The following is an 18,433-nucleotide window of genomic DNA, read 5'->3' on the forward strand; positions in this document are numbered from 1 at the left end:
CTGCTGAAACATGACAGGTGGACTGTGATATGGACACCCAAGGCTGGGGGAGACTGCAGCAGCCATTTAATTGTAAGGAGAAATGTGGTCAACAAAAGCTTACCATAATATATGTGTTCATTTTCAAGGTGCCACAAGACACTGCCCCCCCCCAAACAGATTAATGCTGCTACCATTCTGGAAATTGCTATGGGGAGAATTTTTTTTTTTGGGGGGGGGGTTAACTGTTACAATGAAACCTTTCTTGCAGGCTGTGAAATTTTGCTCTTGGTTTCCCTAACCAATAGGTCAATGCCTATCAGCAAGGAGCTGGTTACCAGTGGCTGGGAAATACTGTTACCATTGGCTTAGCTTTCCTTCCATTTCTCTATCGACTCTTCCACTCCAAGACCCTGGAACAGTTATGGTCCCTTTCTCTAAAAGAACTTTTATATATCTTTTGCGGGGCTCCCACCATCCCTCCGGTCGTCGCCCTTTCGGCAATCATCTTCCTTGAGCGCCTGTGCCTCACCTGGATGTTTTTCTTCATGATGTGTGTTGCCGAGAGAACATATAAACAGGTTGGTCTGAACAATCAAGCTTTGGGGCAACTAGTAGGGCAGAAATGCCATGGCACCAGCATAATAATAATAATAATAATAATAATAATAATAATAATAATAATAATAATTTATACCTTGCCCATCTGGCTGGGTTTTCCCAGCCACTCTGGGCTGCTTCCAACAAAATATTAAAATACAATAGTCTGTTAAACATTAAAAGCTTCCCTAAACAGGGCTGCCTTCACATGTCTTCTAAAAGTCGAGTAGTTGTTTTTCTCTTTGACATCTAATGGGAGGACATTCCACAGGGCGGGTGCCACTACTGAGAAGGTGCTTTGCCTGGTTCCCTGTAACTTGACTTCTCACAGCGAGGGAACCGCCAGAAGGCCCTTGGTGCTGGACCTCAGTGTCTGGGTAGAATGATGGGGGTGGAGACGCTTTGAATTGTGCTCAGAAACGTACTGGGAGCCAATGTAGTTCTTTCAAGACTGTGTGGTCCCTGCGGCCACTCTCAGTCACCAGTCTAGCTGCCGCATTCTGCACTAGTTGTAGTTTCCGAGTCACCTTCAAAGGTAGTCCCACATAGAGCACATTGCAGTAGTCCAAGCAAGAGATAACTAGAGCATGCACCACTCTGGCAAGACAGTTCACGGGCTGATAGGGTCTCAGCCTGCGTACCAGATGGAGCTGGTAAACAGCTGCCCTGGACACAGAATTGACCTGTGCCTCCATGGACAGCTGTAAGTCCAAAATGACTCCCAGGCTGCGCACCTGGTCCTTCAGGGGCAGTTACCCCATTCAGGAACAGGGAGTCCTCCACACCCGCCCGCCTCCTGTCCCCCCAAAACAGTACTTCTGTCTTGTCAGGATTCAACCCCAATCTGTTAGCCACCATCCATCCTCCAACCGCCTCCAGATACTCACACAGGACCTTCACTGCCTTCACTGGTTCTGATTTGAAAGAGAGGTAGAGCTGGGTATCATCTGCATACTGATGAACACCCAGCCCAAACCCCCTGATGATCTCTCACAGCGGCCGCATGTAAATGTTGAAAAGCATGGGGGAGAGGACAGAACCCTGAGGCACCCCACAAGTGAGAGCCCAGGGGTCTGAACACTCATCCCCCCCACTTTCTGAACACGGCCCAGGAGGAAGGAGCGGAACCACTGTATAACAGTGCCCCCAGCTCCCAACCCCTCTAGGCTGTCCAGAATGATGTTATGGTTGATGGTCTCCTTCACTTCCTTTCTCCCAGATAGCCTCTAGTATCACAAAATGAGTGTGATGTTACTGGGTTGCATCTTTCCCCTCTGCATGCAAGTGGCAGCTTGTGGAAAGAGTCTAAATGGATTATGTTTTCCTCCTCATTTGACACCTTGCAGTAATGTGTTTCCTAACCTCGAGAAATGTTATTGAAGGGTTCCTTAGCATATTGTTTATTAACCTGACTGCAGTAATGGTAAGAGGAGGAACTGGTTGTGAGTCCCAAGTGACAGCAAAGTGCAGTTTGTTATGACAGAAACTTACTTTTCTTTTACAGCGGTTTTTGTTTGCAAAACTTTTTAGCCATATCACTTCTGCTCGGAAAGCCAGGAAGTATGAAATCCCTCACTTTAGACTCAAGAAAGTTGAAAACATTAAGATCTGGCTATCACTCCGCTCCTACCTAAAGGTACGTCTAAAAGCATTGGCATCTCAGCCTAAACAGAAGATTCCAATTGCTACTGTATGTTTTCAAAGGAGTGAGACTAGCCCTGCCTCCTTTGTACAAAAACCATGAAAGAGCCTGCTGCCTAGGACTGTGTGGCTGTTTTCAAGTGAGTGCTTGTTCCACCAAGCACTGAGTGAGATCAGCCCCATCTCCCTTGTGGCAAAATCTAAGAAACGACCTGCCACAAGGGATTGCATGTTGCACTCGGTGAAGAAGTCTCTTCCCGGACAGAAGGCATCAGCTGGCAATGGGCTGGTGCTTAGCAGCAATTTTTGATAGCTTTGAATTATGAGTCAGTTTTGAACTGCATTGTTTGTTGAGTTGTTTATTGCTTTATATGCTATTGTGTTTTTATGATTATGTTGATAGAAAATGTACAATTTTCTCAACAATGTTGAGCTCAAAGCAGCTCACAATAACAATAGCACTAAAATTAGCAAATGCTGAATCAAATAGAACTGTTTCTGTTGCGCTCTTTCTTGCACACTTTCCTGCTTTTATAATTCAATTTTTTTGTTGTGGCAGAGGCGAGGCCCACAGCGATCTGTTGATGTGGTTGTATCTTCCATCTTCTTATTGGCTCTTTCCATTGCTTTCATATGCTGTGCACAGGTAAGATCTCAATAATTATTTGAAGATACAATGCTGATAATCAAATTTATATATCAATACAGTACTAATACAAGCATCTGAATTTGGGTGTACAGTGCAACGTGAGGAGAGTTCCACCTCAAAGGGAAGAGTTTGAAAATTGTCCATTTAAAGAACTTGAACTAAAAAGCTGGACCTGAATTTGCTTGTTTCTTCCTAATTTTCAAACATTTTTTCAAACAAAACTTTAAAAAATTGTAATCCAATGGCCAGGAGTCCCTCCCCCCCCCCAGTGATATGTAAGCTGTTCCAGAGGAATTCTTTGACTGAATAACAGGATAAAAACAATTCTCTCTCTCTTTTTTAAAAAAGTAGGTTTATAGCTAAAATTCCTTTTTGATTTGGTACATTTCCTCTCCCCAGAGTAGAGACCTTTATAGAGCAGGCATGGGGAATCTCTGGCCTCTGTGCCTAACTAGGCCCAACACACATCTTGTTAGCCCAAGAGGCAGTTTCCCCCAGACCACGGCCACTTGTTGCACCCTGAAAGTTTATGTGATGTCAGGGAGACACAGTTGCCCGTGAACAAGTAGGAGCCTTGCCACCCGACCCTGCCCCACTCACCATTCCCCCGTCTTTTCTTCCTAACCCAACACTGTATGTAACACTAATGTCTCACAACAAATAAAACTGATCTGTACAAAATGCATCTTGAAAAAAGAGACAATGCACGTTTTTTCGTAAACTAAGAAATCTTTAATAAAAAAAATATTTTAAAAAACACAAGTGGGAGCCTTAAGGTGGCAATGCACTCCCAGTGGTGACACCAAGCCTTCCTTACCAATGTACTACCAGTCAGCTGGGATTGCTAATAACTACGCCATGGCGGAACACCATAGTACAGCTCATCCTAGCAGAAAACAGAGGTTGAAGTCAGTGCCTATCAGCTCCCTGGGAACTCTGTAGTCAGTTGATCCTTCCAGGGGCTTGCAAAGAGCAGACCAGGGCTCTTTGGAAGCTCCTTTCACCTTGCAAAGTGCCGTTTGGTGCTTTGAAGAGCCCATAATCAGCTGATTGGTGCTTCAACTATGCAGGGCTATAGCAGCTGTTACAGCTAGTAAAGGGCAGTTTGCTGATTCTGTTGTGTTTCTTTCCACAGGTTTTAAAAGGTCACAAGACATTCTTGAATGATGCTTACAACTGGGAATTCCTAATCTGGGAAATAGCCCTGCTTCTCTTCTTGTTGCGATTGGCATCCCTGGGCTCTGAGACCAACAAGAAATATAGTAATATTTCAATTCTACTCACTGAGCAGGTATTTTGCCTAACACATACCCTTCTTGTGATATTAGGCTATCAAATACATAAACTAAAATTGATAACCTGGGGTCTGTTCACTAGAAATTATTTGCCTCTTTCAGTTTGCCATTCATGCCTGTAAATTGTTAGAATTCCTGCTCCATGATTGCAGTCATGGGATTTTTGTCTATCACATGATAGTGTATGTTTTGATTCCACAGAGTGGGAAGTGACGAAGACAGGATGTTTGTGTTGCTGTGTTCCGTGAAGTGGGACTATTGTCCTTTGTTCTTTTTCTCTTTGCTGTCTTTGCTGTCTTTGCTGTCTGATGCTAGAGAGAGAGGGAGCCATGTTGCAATGCTCTGTGTGTGTTTATATGTAAATAAAGTAGATTAGCCAAAATGTTGAGTTGCTGAGGTCTGTCACGCAAGTTGTGCAAACTCTGCAGATCCCTAAGTGTGCCGGTGTCGCTTGGCATCGATCGCTGTGATGTTCAGGCTGAAGCAAGCTTTTGAAGCTCGCAAACGATCGACCAGGAGGGAGAAAACATGCCACTTGGGCATGTTTCTCTGCCAGGGTCCTACTCGAGTGTAGGCTGAACTCCTGACATAAATATTCATACATCTAGATCTTTGCACAGTTCACAAGTAGTCTGTTACTTACCAACTTAAATCTATATAAAATGATTTTATTAGTTTTGAAGAACAAGCTGGTTTTCAAGCCAGGTGCTTGAAGATATTGGGGTCATTTTGTTAATGGTTACAAAGTGCCACACTTGCACATTTAAAATGTAACAAAATCTCAGTGTTTAATTTTCATCTTTCAGATCCAGTGCATGGTCTGAAGGCTCATGAGGCTACTGCCTTGCTGAAGCTAAGCAGGTCTGGGTCTTGTCAGTGCCAGGATGGGTGAGCCCTTGGGTACCAGATGTATGCTGCCTTTAGTTCTATAACAAAAGGCAGGATATAAATGATGCTGTATCCAATTCCTTGTATTCCTGCCCCCTTTCCAAGCTACAAATCTACTTTTCCTGCTACATGGACTCTTAAAACATACCCTTCGTGAAGCACCTGTCTTTGCAGCCAGGTTTTGTTTAGACACCTGTCTTCTAACTCTTATCATCTCCTTTTCTCTGAAGTACCCATGTTTCTGGCAGAGAGACTAGCTTGTCTCTCATTTTGGTGCTAGGGCGTATTGTAATTTGCTGACCCGCCTTTGGTATGCAGGCAAACGGTTGATTTTTTTTGAGGGGGGGGGTAACTTCAAGCATTTTGTGGACTGCATCTAGGTGTGTGTGTGTATTTTAAAGCTCCTTGTTGGGGCCTGTGTTTCTGCTGCTTTGCTTAGGGCAAGTATTAAGTTACTTCAGTTAATAGTGCCTAAGGCTAAGGATGGGTGAAGGAACGTTGCTTATGCTGAGCATGCCTCCTATCCCTCCTATAGGTGAAGGACAGACTTGGATCAATAAAAGATGTGAACTGTTGTTTTTTTAAATCTGTTGCAGATAAACTTATATCTTAAGATGGAGAAGAAGCCAAACAAGAAAGAACAGCTCACACTGGTGAACAACATTTTAAAACTTTCTACCAAACTCCTGAAGGTGAGCAGTTCAGAACTATGTAACTCTTTGCCTAGTTAATACTTGATAAAATGATGTTTGACCATTTGAAGGGTATTTTTGTGGTGCCCATTTGGGAAGGAGCAGAGCACATACTTTGCATGAACGTCTCAGTTTCAATGCTTGGCATTTCTAGGTAGGGATGGAAAATGTTGCTGTCTGAAACCCTGAAGGGTCAGTGTGGACAGTTCTGACCTAGATGGTCCACTGGTCTGACTCCACGTAAAGCAACTGCCTATGTTCCTGAGCAAAACTAGCCCGTTAACTTTTCTTTTCTGATGGCAGGAGTTAGATACTCCATTTAGACTGTATGGCCTGACAATGAATCCCTTAATCTACAACATTACTCGTGTGGTGATCCTGTCTGCAGTCTCTGGTGTTATAAGTGATCTACTGGGATTCAACATTAGAGTAAGTATTGATGTGTCTGCATGCAGAGTGGCTAGTTCAGTTTGGTGTTTTTCTGTGCTCAAGTTCATACACTGAAGTCAGCCTTCCCTTCCTATGGGCTTGGTGATGCTGCAACAGATACTGTTACCAATGAAACCAGCAATTGGGCCTTACGATTCTGGACCTTCAGTTTGAAAACAAACCAAACCAAATCAGAGAAGGCTGCTCAGTTTAAATCATTGGTTTCTGCTTCTTCATGTGTGTAGCCTGCAAATGAACAATGATCTGACAGTTGCTTGTATATGCTTTAAAAGGCTTAGTTTTGAACTATGAAACTACTGTTTTTTAGATTGATTTTTAAAAATTCAATTGTTAAGCTACTCTCCTGATACAATGCCTACTTAATTTTTTAGTTGTGGAAAATCAAACCGTGAGTTGAAGAAGAAAGAAGCTTGGGCCCTTGTCCAGTGCCACAAGAGTTATCAGCAGTCCTGCATGGGCTTGGAATGCCATTTGAAGGTGCTTCTCTCATTTTAGTAGTCTTCACATCTTATGTTTTTCATACATTCCATCAAGACCAGAATAAATTAATTTTATTCTCAGTGAGGCCATGGCTTGAAGAAATGGTTAAATAAACCTTAGTAAACGGGCTTCTTAGAATAAAGTTATCTGACAAACCTGCAGCTCCCATGGAGTGCAGTAGTATGAAATCATACAACAGATATTTGTTGCATAAACAAAACCACAGCATCAAGCCAGTCATTTTCCGACCTGAAAAGGCTTGCTGTTAAGTCATCTGTAAGGGAAACAGAACTTAATGCATACTACGAACATGTTAAGGGACATGTTTTTAAAATGAGGTGGCTGAGCATGGTGCTATGTTCTAAGTTCAGAGAGGTGCTTGTTTTTGGCAGAATCACCTCCTTTTGGTAGCTTGCTCTTGACCTACTTTAAAGTGCCTCCAATAAAATTTTCTTGAATGGCACTAGACTTAGCAGCAGAAGCTGCTGGAGGCCTTGCCTACTGATGTTGATTTATAAGAGAAGGAAATTATATACTCAACTTGTGGTGATGGATTTTTATCTCCAGGCATGCAGCGGTTGCTTAGGAACACACAAACAGCTCCAGAAGGTGGCTTACAGTAGGCCTGCCACACACACCAGGAGAGATGATAGTTTTTATATGATTAGCATTCTTCAAATAACTCATTATGTGAACTCAGACTGATCTGAACAAGCAAAGCAATCTCTCCATGAGAGAATACAGCAATGTTTATATGCTTCCAGAGAGAGCAGATATTCTACAGTATTTAAGAGGCAATTAGAACCAAATTTCTGCTGGGATAGATTACAACACCCATTGCTGGCATTTAGCTGCACAGAAAGTGGGTTGGACCTGAAAATATTCCCACTGCAGGGAGCTATTGATTAAAGAACTTTACACACAATCCTTCCCAAGTAGGGTAAGTATTAGGGCTGTGGACTGCTTCACACAAGAAAATTTTCTATAGCTGTACTGATTTTCACATATGGTATATATATGGTTTACCATACATAAATATTTAGAACCTACATGGCAGCTTCTGAATGTACATGCAGCAAACCCATATTTCTATGTTTTTCTATTTGTGATACTATAATTTTATTCCCGAATCCATATACAAATATGTGAAGTAAATCTAAAAGGGCTTACCAAATTATCACTGAGTGGTTGGTTGCTGTCACTAGTATATATGGAATAGTTGAATATTTTTAAAATCAGCACTGCCTGTAGCATCTTAAGCAAGATATACTTTGTATATGATACTGTTTATACAAACAGCTTTGTATGAACTGTTTATTGTCATACAATATTCAAGTCCAACTAAATGTTAGTAATCTGGATGAATAAAACAAGTAATGTAAACACTGAAGTTTTGCTATGTTCTTTTCTGACAACCACCACTGTATTTACAGGTAAAGGGGCCATTTGTGAGAGATGTGTTGGCTGCAGGTGGAAGGTTAATTTTACATTGTGCTACAGCTGTGAGAAAAGTAAAATTAAATCTTTGAGATGTTTCTACACAAGCAGAAGCATGAGCAATGCTATTGAGCCTATGTATTTTAGAATTTTTGAACTTGTACCTTCCTGCTGTTCATGATCTTTTACATCCAATCTAGAGTTATAATGTAGCAGGTGGGTAACACAGTCTGACTCTGCCCAATAGTTTTTTGTGGCCCTGCAATCCCTCCCAACCATTTCTCTTCCTCTACATAATTTGATTCTGCAATGCCAAACAGTTTTGTGATCTCCAAAATTTCCCCCTTTTGAAAAATGGTCATGCCCACGTTTACAGTGTTAGCTGGGGCCAATGCAGCCCTTGGCCTGAAAAAAGTTATATACCCTTGTTCTAATGCATAAAATACTGAAGAGGTGATATTTTCATAAAGTACAGTACTCCAGAAGCCATGAACTAGAGTCTCTTTTTAATGTATCTATATAAAAAATAATGAGCGATTTACAGGTCTCTTTCTAATCAGAACCTTAGAAGTATATATAAAGGTGCTGTACAATATATAAACATTTACATCCAGTACAACCATAGGTTTCTCAACATTCCAAGGCCACATTGCTAAAGTCATTTTATGCAGTTAAGTACAGATACAAAGTCTCTGGGTAGAAGGGCTCACATCAAACAGAGGACAACAAATTAGGTCACGCCATTAAAGGTTAAATTGCATATGGATAATGATTACTTGCTGAATAATGGAGGGGGGAACCATTTTAGTTTTACTAAGTCATCTTGATATTTCTGCAGTTTTCATTCAACACTATTCTGTGACAGAGTATAAGAGAATCTTGAAGGGATGTTTCATGATGTTTGTCAAGGTATTTAAACTACATAGGCTAACTCAAGTATTAAATATTTTCACAGTAATTTTCTACAATATTTGCACATACGTCCTACAGCAACTTGAGTTCTTAAATGAGAGAACAAAAGACACTTCAAAAAACAATTTTCTTTATATTAAGAGTTTAACCAGCTGTTAGTCTTTTAAAAAACAATTTCCTCAAGAGCTGGTTTGTCTTGGTAGCATCACACCACAGAAATGCTTAGGAAAACCAAGTCCAAAGAATATAGGGCTTTTAAAAACCTCCTGTTCAAAACAGGAATTCATTTGAGCCACATTAAATTTTTAAAAACTCAGGGAAATTAATAAGCAACACAGATATTGCTGGGATGGGAAAACACCATTTAAAAATAAAAAGCACAAACCCATGTGGAACTGTAAGATACTGTAAATTTACAGCCAACATACATACACCTTGCACAATTTTTTAAAAAGGTGAACAGATGTTCTAACCTAACTTAAATGTGCATCATCACACCAGTATATGTTTCTGGGTGCCACATGAGTAAATCCATCATGAAAGTGCAGGACTATTGCACAACAGACAACCTTGCACCTTTCAATTTCCCATTCTGACCAGTGCCATCAGGCATCCTATTGAGGCTCTGATTACAGGTACGTTTATGCTTTCAACTTTTCCTTCTCAAGCATTTTCACTGTCATTGCAATGGTCAGCTTGAGAGGTGGTGGTGAGGAAAGGGCTAATCAACAGCTTTCTAGAGACCTAGTGCTTTTAAATGGGCAATTGGATGTCACTTATGTCAGTTGCTTCTGATCAAGCTAGCAGGATAAGCACAGCAACCACACAGGGATAGTCATACAAAACCAGTAACAATAGCACCAAGCAAGTACACCTCTTGAAGTATTCCAGGCTTCAGTGAAATCATATCTCACACAGACAGCATCTAAGGAATTTCATTCTTCAGCAATCAAAGTCCATTTCAAGAGTTCACAGGATTACCACTATCCTAGATATCTTCACCAATCTATTTCCCATCACACTCAAATCATTCAGACCCAGCAGGGCTAGGTGAAAAGGGTATGTCAGCAATCGAGTTGAATGCAAAGCAATAATCTTCTGAAAGTGACATCGCTAAAGCCCTCAGTGGCAAGCCTGTAGTTACTATGACACAATGCCAACTTCAGCTGTTCTCCAGAATAAGGCTGAGCAGTATCATGCAAAAGTGAAAATCGAACAGAAATGGTAGATAGATGGGCTCTATACAGATAAATATTTCCAAACAGCAATGGGAATGACTTTTCTCTTATTCCTACTGGCTCAGGGGAAGTGCCACAGTAACAGTAGTTACTGCACATGCAAAGAACTACACATGCAAAGGAAGTAGAGAAGCTTGTCTCATTCAGTTCAACAAAGCAGTAAAACTGACTGCCAGACTGCCTAAAGTAGAGTGCAACTGATAAAAAGAAAGGGTTAATATGTCAGCAAAACAGGAATGCCACCATTAGATTTATTTTTTTTAAATGCTTGGACATTACTGTGCAAGAAAAATAGTACTGTGCATTTTTTTCTTTAGTAGATAGGGATTTCACAAAATAGAGGGGAGAGGAAGGGAGAAGAATGTTAGCAGTAGTAGAGTTCTTAAAAGGCAATATTAACGACGTGTCCTTAATTTGCAGACATCCATTTGCCACAGTGCTGCTATGCTGGAAGGAACTTGTTTTGTCCCATCTCAAACACACTCCCACGCAAAAAGCAAAACAAGCTTAAAACACTAAAGAACTTGCAGAACTTATTAACCAGACATTGCATTAAGACATTCCCAAAACGAACACACGAACACACACACACACACACACACACGCAATGAAAGTTCCATTACAAAACATTCTGCATGTTTGAGAAATCATCACTTATACACTGTAACTAACAGAACATGTAAAAAAAGGACTGGAAGAGAAACTAATGGATGAAGGAAAGAAAATAAGTTTGAGAAGAAAGGGGAAAGAATAAAATACGAGTTGCCTGGGTGGAACCAGAAAAAAGTCTTGTTAAAAAAATAAAACTAGAGAACAAGACTTGAAAGCTGGAAGAAAGAAGTGTAATACAATTAAACAGCCTACTGGAAGAGGAAGCTCCCTGACAAAATGTGGAAATCTTTAATTTGGGGTAACATAAGGGGCATGGATCAAACTCTTTGCTGAGAGGGATCAAACTCACAAAAGCTCATCCAGAGGCTGCCAAATCCATTGCTAGAATGATGTAAAATTCAAAGTCTCCATTCTTGCAGCTTGCCATCTCCTCAAATCCCATCACTATTAACTACACGTCTGAGGTGCAAATGTGCTCCACTGTTAACATTCCTCACTATCATATTTACACTCACACAGAAGTAAGAGAGGTACGTAAAAAAATGGAAAACAAAGTAAGGTCTTCTAGTAATAGTGATAAGCAAGGACAATTCTTGAGAATTTGACTTTGGTGGATTGGTTTACTCTGTTGTGTTTTAAGATCTTGAATTTTGAGCCAAGGCAGGAAATATTCAAGTGTTTAGACGGCATTAAGCAAAAAAACAAACAACAGATGGGAGATGCTGACAAACAGCATGGCAGTAAGCTTGAAAGCATATGCACACTCTGCATGTTTAATAACTAATGTTAAAAGTGCTTGTTAAAAAATAATAATCAGGATATAATTTCGTGGCAATCCTGAAGCCACTTACTTCAATATAATCATGCTGAAATTAAGAGAACTGTTGTGATTTTAAAACTACTCAGCTTTCGGATTTAAATTTGTATCACATATTTTAAAGTTGGAATGGACAACTCAAACAAGGTAGTGAAGAGAGCAAATGACAAAAAAAGCACATATAAAGGGGCACTGTCCTGTTTAAAGTTATTATGCTGGTATTGACAGGTTTGAGGAGGGTGGGAGAGAGCTTTGTGAAAAAAGGCATTGGGGGCATGTTTGCTCCCTGACTCCAGAGAGCCAAGAAAACCAAGCACATCTAACTTCTTGCTTGAGCAGCGAGAACTCAGAAATATTCCCTATGTAAACATGCAGCATGCTTGAGTAAATACTCATTTTCAAACTTTTTTTTCCCTTTTCTGTGGCAGTGGAAAATGCAGAAGATTCAACAGGATACAGTAGATAACTTGGCACAAGAACAAGAGTAGTGAGTCATGATTACACTGATAATAGGCATTAAATAATTTTGTTCATTATCTCACAATACTATCAGAAAGCCTTAGCAGTGCAACATCAGGAGCAGCAGGACACCACCTTCAAAGGGACCAAAGGACAGCAGCTTTTGAAGAGTTTCATATATGCAATCCGAAAGGTCCTTCATGCAGCCTAATTTAACTTCCAATCAAATGTACTTTCTGTTCATCACAGTGTCTGAAAAAATGACAGTTTTGTGAAAAGAAAAACTGTTTTAAGTGGCCACATTAGAAACCTGATTAAAATATGTTCTAAAAAAGTTTGTCAGTCAAACCCGTTTGTCAGTCACACCTGTTGCTTTTGTGACTCTGCTTGCACTTGGTACCTTCCAAGGTCCAGGAGTTATAGCTTTCTTCACAGGAGATCTGCTCTCAGTTTTGAAAATTCCATCCTCTTTGGTTTTATCAGCTGACTCCAGGTCATTGTCTCTGTATTTGTTCAGGACAACAGGCTCTTCTGCTTCAAGCCTAGTGTTGTTATCTCCAGAAAGTACTGAATCATCAGGAAGACCTGCCATTTTTAATTGGTTAGAGCTTTTGATTTTTTCATCTTCCAGTGTTTTCTTTCTAAGTTGATTAGCCTCAGAAAGTGGAAGAGACTGCTCCTCTGACTTGTAATGTGCTGTCTCTGAAGGGCATTTCTCATCCTTCCCAGATATGTTTTGCTTTGTGACTTCTTTTATGCCTCCTAATTTCACTTTTTCTGTTGGTAGCACAGTTGTGTGCTTTTCACTAACAGGTGTTCCACTTTTAAATTCTGTTAATCTTTGCTCTGTGTTCGGATTATCTCTGCTTCTTTCTTTCTTTGGATATTTCTGGGGACTAGCAGATCTGCCTCTCTTTTCCTTGACAGGGACTTTCCCAATATCTGCACTCTCAGTGGTTCCCGGGTGCTTGTTTTCGCGTCTTTTGGGACTTTCTGGCTGGTCTAAGCAACCCTTGGTGGTCTTTTTAGGTTCACCCATTCGAGGGCTGTTGCATGGTGCTTGATTATGGCCTTTGGAAGTACTATTGCTCAACTTTTTTGGGCTGGCTGATCTGCCTCTGCTGGTTGCATTGCCCACTGCCAACTGTGCAGTACTGTGTACCACCTTATCACCTGGACTGGAGGGGTGGTCCCGCTTGTTCACATTCTTTTGTGCAGAAGTTGCATTCTTAATCTCCAAGTGGTTTTCCATTAAAGTGCTTTTCTTTTCAGGCACAGTTTTCTTCAGTTCTTCCAGTTTCTCAGGCGTCTGGACTTTCACTAAAGCTTCTTCTGGTCCTGGCAAATGAGATGCTTCAGATGTGGAAGCAGAATGTGAAGATGAGGGAAGTGGTGTCTGTTCACCGTGTGTTACACTTGAGGACGTTGGATTCAAACTATCCAGATCACCTGCATCAGAACAAGGACAAATATGGCACTAAGCAATAAGGATGTGTTCTTGACATTTAAAGCCCTTCCAGTTTTAAGCTATGTGAAAACACAACAACTCGTACAATGAAAAACCAACTTATGTCTCTATATGGCAAGACGACAAATTAGGTTTTACAGACTGCAGGTCATGTATTCTTTTGCTAATAACTGTATTTAACAAGTGCTGCATATCCCTCATATGTGCACATCCCTGCTTTGCAAACCTGATTTCTGTGCATGCTCAACTCTTCCACTACAACAACAAAAAACTGCAATCTACATTAACTCACTTTCCTGTTAACCACAACACTGCATGGTATTTAAAACAAGAGTCTTATTATTCCTTTACATTTCAGGGTAAGAATTTCTCCCACAGGGTCTAGGGAAGTGTATGCATGGGGTTTGCAGAATGGGCTGGAGAGAGAATAAATGAAAGGGACACAAATCTTCAAAATGGTGCTGAGTATGTAGGGCACATTTAATTCAATGTAGCTTATAACAATATTCATAAGCCACCAATTCAAATAATAATAATAATAATTCATGGTGGTATACAATAAAACCATGAAATCATAAAATACACAATTTTAATAAAAGAAACAAAATGTCCAATGCAGCTTGATTTCAACCTTTCTCAGAGGCAAATACTATAAATGAGTAGAGAACTTCAACAAAGCGTGATGCCTTTAACCAGTTATAGTCTTTGACCCCGAGGAAAGTTGAAACTGAAATGTGCTGAGTATTTCCCATCTTTCTTTAGAGTACCCTACATACCTTTGCACTGTTTTGAGGCTTTACCTCTTTTTGTTTGTTTGTCTGTGTTTTCATGCTGCCCTCTGCTGTTTTTCTCAAGAGAGAGTAACCACCATAGTGCATGTTACATAGAACAGTTGGGAAAAATCACTGATTTGGAGGATGTGCTAGGAAGGACAATGATCTCTGCTGACACATGGAAAGGCTTTGGGATTTATTTAGCTGGTAAGACTTGTGAAATGCAGGACTCCTAAAATTTATTCTTCTGCATCAGTGATAGACTACACTTAAGCAATACATGCCAAAAGAAAACTGAAAACAAGGAGAGCGAAAAACTACTGTTTGAAGCAAATAAAAAGAGGTCAATCACAAGACATGCAGATTTACCAAGTCTTTAAGGAAAGACCAAGAAAAGCACTGAAAGCTTTAATGCTGCTCAGGTTTCACGTAGGAGCACAAACTGGAAGGAGCCAAACCTGAGGGAGGAAGAGAAAAAGCCCAGGACTATATACCAAAATCACAGCACACAGCAAAAGACTTCATCAGAAATGTACGATTCACAAGCAGAGTGCAAGAGCTGGCATAGTGAGAATAAAAAGAATCACGCTGTTCCTTACTGTCCTGTGTTTGCAAGACCTGCTTGAGTATGCTCCACCAAGGAAGCCTGGTAGTCACAGTGTCTTAAATGAACAGACCCTTCATTGCTCTTGTATGTGTGTCTTGAGAGAAAGTGCTGAAAGATGCTGAAGTGTCCCTACCCCCCTTAGCCACTTTCTCAAGTTCCCGTGTCTGTTTAGAGTGTTTGCACCCAAAAGAGATCACCTCAATTTTCTTAGGGTTATTCAGTTAAGGGGCGAAGTCTGTTGCAAACTGCTCCACTCTTGTGGAAAGTTACTTTCAGACTAATACAGCTCAATATAACCCGTTGACTGACGTCACTTTCAGAGGCTATTTGGCACAAATTCCTGTAAAGGAATGAAACAAAGGGGTCCACTCATGGGGAAATAGACTGATCTCACAAGATCCCCCGGGGCCTGAGACTTCTGTGTCTTTTATCAGTCCTTCCAAATATAGTACCCAACATGTTTCTTTTTCTCTAGTGCTGCCTTCCCTAACCAGGTAAAGTCCAGAGCTTGTAAGACTACAGCTTTCACGATCCCTGACTACTGGGCTATACTGAAGGGGTACTGGCAGTTGTACACTATCTGGAAGGCACCACATTGGCTATCCTTGCTCTAGTGCATTTGAACATTATTTACCTTTGACTGAGGGAATTTAATGCCTCTACATTATTCATGTCAATTCCCTCTCTCTGTGTGTCTGCCTGTATCACCTCTGCAAAGACTTCAAGGACTCGTGGGTGTGGATGGCAAAGGACCTACATCACTGTTTCTCTTGGGGATAGCTGAGGGTTTGGTGAGGAGGGAGAACAATGCCTGGGCCTTGGGGATATACCTCATTTTCCTCTAAGTGATACAGGAAGACAAGGAAGAAAAAGAGCATACAGTCAGCACAGAAGGAGCGGGAAATGGGGAAGATTATTTCTAGGCAACTAGCTGACTCTGGCAAACAAAGCTCTCATGAAACTCTGATCTGCCTTCAGGTATGAAAGCAGATATAGATGTAAGTCTGCTTGACCTTGTCTCTGGAGAAGATAGCAGAGTTAATGCTCTTCTAACACTGAAGAACAGCAGCATCTGCAACATACAGAACAGGCTAAGACAGTCACTCCCTCTCATTCATCAGATCCATAAACAGGACAGAAGTACCATATTACCATGATCTGGTATTAAGCCGGTTCCTGGTCGCAAAAGGAGGAGAACTTTATTTCCTCCAGACTGAATCAATTCAATGGCTCGGGTATGGGTGATTCCTTGGGTTGGCTCCCCATTGATCTCAACAATCTGGTCCCCAACCTGAGGAAAGAAAAGCATCCATATTAAACACAAAGGGCACTTCAAATTCTTGCCTTATACATAAGCAAATCCTGTTTTGTCGCATATTCAATTCAAAGTGGCTAACAATATTCATACTGTCATAAAATCTGCTGAACTCACAGCACCACCCATGAATATCATCCCAATTATCACCTGGAATTCCAGGTACTGACCTGCCCTCTAGATAACTTCAAAACAGCTTTATGTTCTTTGAGCTGGCACCTACATATGACTGCTGAAGGACAATGCTAAAAGCCAGCCGTGGAACTGGGGGCGGGGAGAGATGGAAGGGTTGTCACTGAGGTGTGAAATGCAACCCAAGAATTACAAAGTGTATATTGCAGTGTTGTTAACTGACCAGCAGATGCCACTGTTACATACAAGGCGCAGTCATTCCACACAATGCAGGGCTGGATGGAGCCTGACAACTCAGGGAGTAAAAGGGGGAGGGAACAGGTTTCATTTAAGGTGGGGAAGCAGCATCACATTCTAGTCGTTTGGAGCAGTTTCTTGCTTGAAAAACAGAAACAACTCACATTATTAGCTAATGTGTATTTTGTCCAATTACAGGCAAATTCATCACTCCCTTAGACTTCTGCAATAAAAAGTGTGGAAGCAACGCCTTAACAGCCATATACCACAAGCAGCACAGCTGCATCTAGGTTCCTATAAACAAAATATACCGTGGGCCACTAGAAACATCCTTGCAGATATATTTTTATGGTTTGCAAATTGATTCTAAAATGAAAAGTGGTATACTGCAGTAATAAAATTTACATCATTAAATTTGTTTATAGTATACATCTCAGTGAACACTGTAGAGTCTTGAGAAAGAGTCTGTTCAAAACTGCAACCAGCAGGGAAGAACTGTAAATAAAGTCTTCATTTTTCTCAGTGTTACCAGCTGACCAATGAGGTTACTCTGGGCAGATGGGCATATAGAGCAGGGACAGTCAAAATGGTGGTCTCCAGATGCAGTTGGACTACAACTACCTGGCCAACAACTGGAGACTGCCACATTGGCTATCTTTGCTGAAGAGTCTCAGCAAATACTCTGGTAACTATTTGGGAGTTGATGCAAACAAGGTAGAGTGGCAATGACAATACTTATTCTGTATAATAATAACAATAATAACAACAACAGGGCCTGAAACACCAAGCAATTTAGTCTTTAAGAATCTTAGGTGATTAAGCCCACCCCCACCCCAAATAAACACCTATTTAGATACTCACATGAATTCTCCCATCTTTAATGGCAGGGCCATCTTCAGCAAGCCGAAGAATAAACAACCCCATGTTATACTCCTTTCCTCCACGAAGGCTAAATCCGAAACCTCGAGGACCTCTCTCCAATTCTACAGGATAACATCCAGGGATCTGAGCAGAAAACATAGAGCAGACTTAGATCACATTGGAAAGAGACCTTCCTTACTATATTGTTAGAGAAAGCTTCAATTTCTTAAATTCAAAGGATGATCTAAGCAGAAATGAAGTTCACATATCAGGCAATGTACACACACACACACACACACACACACACACACACACACACCCCTTCAGCAATGCACCCAGGAAGCGCTCAGGCACAAGCTTAAATTTCTTCACTCAGTGAGATCATGAATTTGGGGTCTCCCACTTCTGTTCTTTACTTCTCCATACAGTGAAGAAACTGTGGAAGAAAGTGAGCCTAAGACAGATCCTGATCTCTCCTCAAGTACAAGCTCAGGGAGAAAAAGTTGACTCAGGAAGATCTTAACATAAGATTGCAAATGGAAAGTGGCTTTCCTAAAGATCATCCTGATTTTTATTTTGACTGAGAGCCAAGCCCCATATAGGGGCTGCTGCAAAGTGCTTACCCGACTTTGGTCTCCATGCTGCAGATGTAGCATTTAAAAGTGTTTGCCCTGTATATTAGCTGATATGCATGCATATATTTGTGCCAGCATTAGCCATTGACAGGGATATGCAATATAGCTCAATGCTTATTTAGTCATATTGGGTGGAATCAAATGAAGTGCTAAGTGAACAGTCTGTCGGCACAAGGATTTCTGCTTGTGCAACGGAACGTTTCCCCCCTCTCCTCACCCCATATCCCCTACGTATATTCTAGTGTTTCTCCTAATC

General features: G+C 41.0%; 2 protein-coding genes across 17 annotated transcripts in view; one reads left to right on the top strand and one right to left on the bottom strand.

The window, feature by feature from the left end:
* Positions 1–10,520, top strand: part of PHTF1 (putative homeodomain transcription factor 1) — a 27,188-nt gene extending 16,668 nt beyond the window's left edge. For 7 of the 13 annotated variants that reach the window (XM_083508855.1, XM_083508856.1, XM_083508849.1 and 4 more), the window contains 7 exons: positions 288–560; positions 2,084–2,215; positions 2,780–2,866; positions 4,005–4,160; positions 5,649–5,744; positions 6,048–6,173; positions 6,566–8,064. In XM_083508855.1, coding sequence (XP_083364981.1) covers positions 288–560; positions 2,084–2,215; positions 2,780–2,866; positions 4,005–4,160; positions 5,649–5,744; positions 6,048–6,173; positions 6,566–6,586 — 891 coding nt within the window. In that variant the 3' untranslated portion in view covers positions 6,587–8,064. Of the gene's footprint in view, positions 1–287; positions 561–2,083; positions 2,216–2,779; positions 2,867–4,004; positions 4,161–5,648; positions 5,745–6,047; positions 6,539–6,565; positions 8,065–8,107 lie in introns of those variants that run through there. The other 6 variants (XM_083508848.1, XM_083508852.1, XM_083508854.1 and 3 more) reach the window with 3 other exon arrangements.
* The window catches only part of MAGI3 (membrane associated guanylate kinase, WW and PDZ domain containing 3), a 110,175-nt gene continuing 100,339 nt past the window's right edge, over positions 8,598–18,433 (bottom strand). For 2 of the 4 annotated variants that reach the window (XM_083508753.1, XM_083508752.1), the window contains exons 19-22: positions 17,543–17,686; positions 16,150–16,288; positions 14,760–14,848; positions 8,598–13,598 (exon numbers count right to left, since the gene is read on the bottom strand). In XM_083508753.1, coding sequence (XP_083364879.1) covers positions 14,799–14,848; positions 16,150–16,288; positions 17,543–17,686 — 333 coding nt within the window. In that variant the 3' untranslated portion in view covers positions 8,598–13,598; positions 14,760–14,798. The remainder of the gene's footprint in view (positions 13,599–14,759; positions 14,849–16,149; positions 16,289–17,542; positions 17,687–18,433) is intronic. The other 2 variants (XM_083508751.1, XM_083508750.1) reach the window with 1 other exon arrangement.

Source organism: Podarcis liolepis (genome assembly GCF_965112155.1).
Source record: "Podarcis liolepis genome assembly, chromosome: 6".
Lineage (NCBI taxonomy): Eukaryota > Metazoa > Chordata > Lepidosauria > Squamata > Lacertidae > Podarcis > Podarcis liolepis.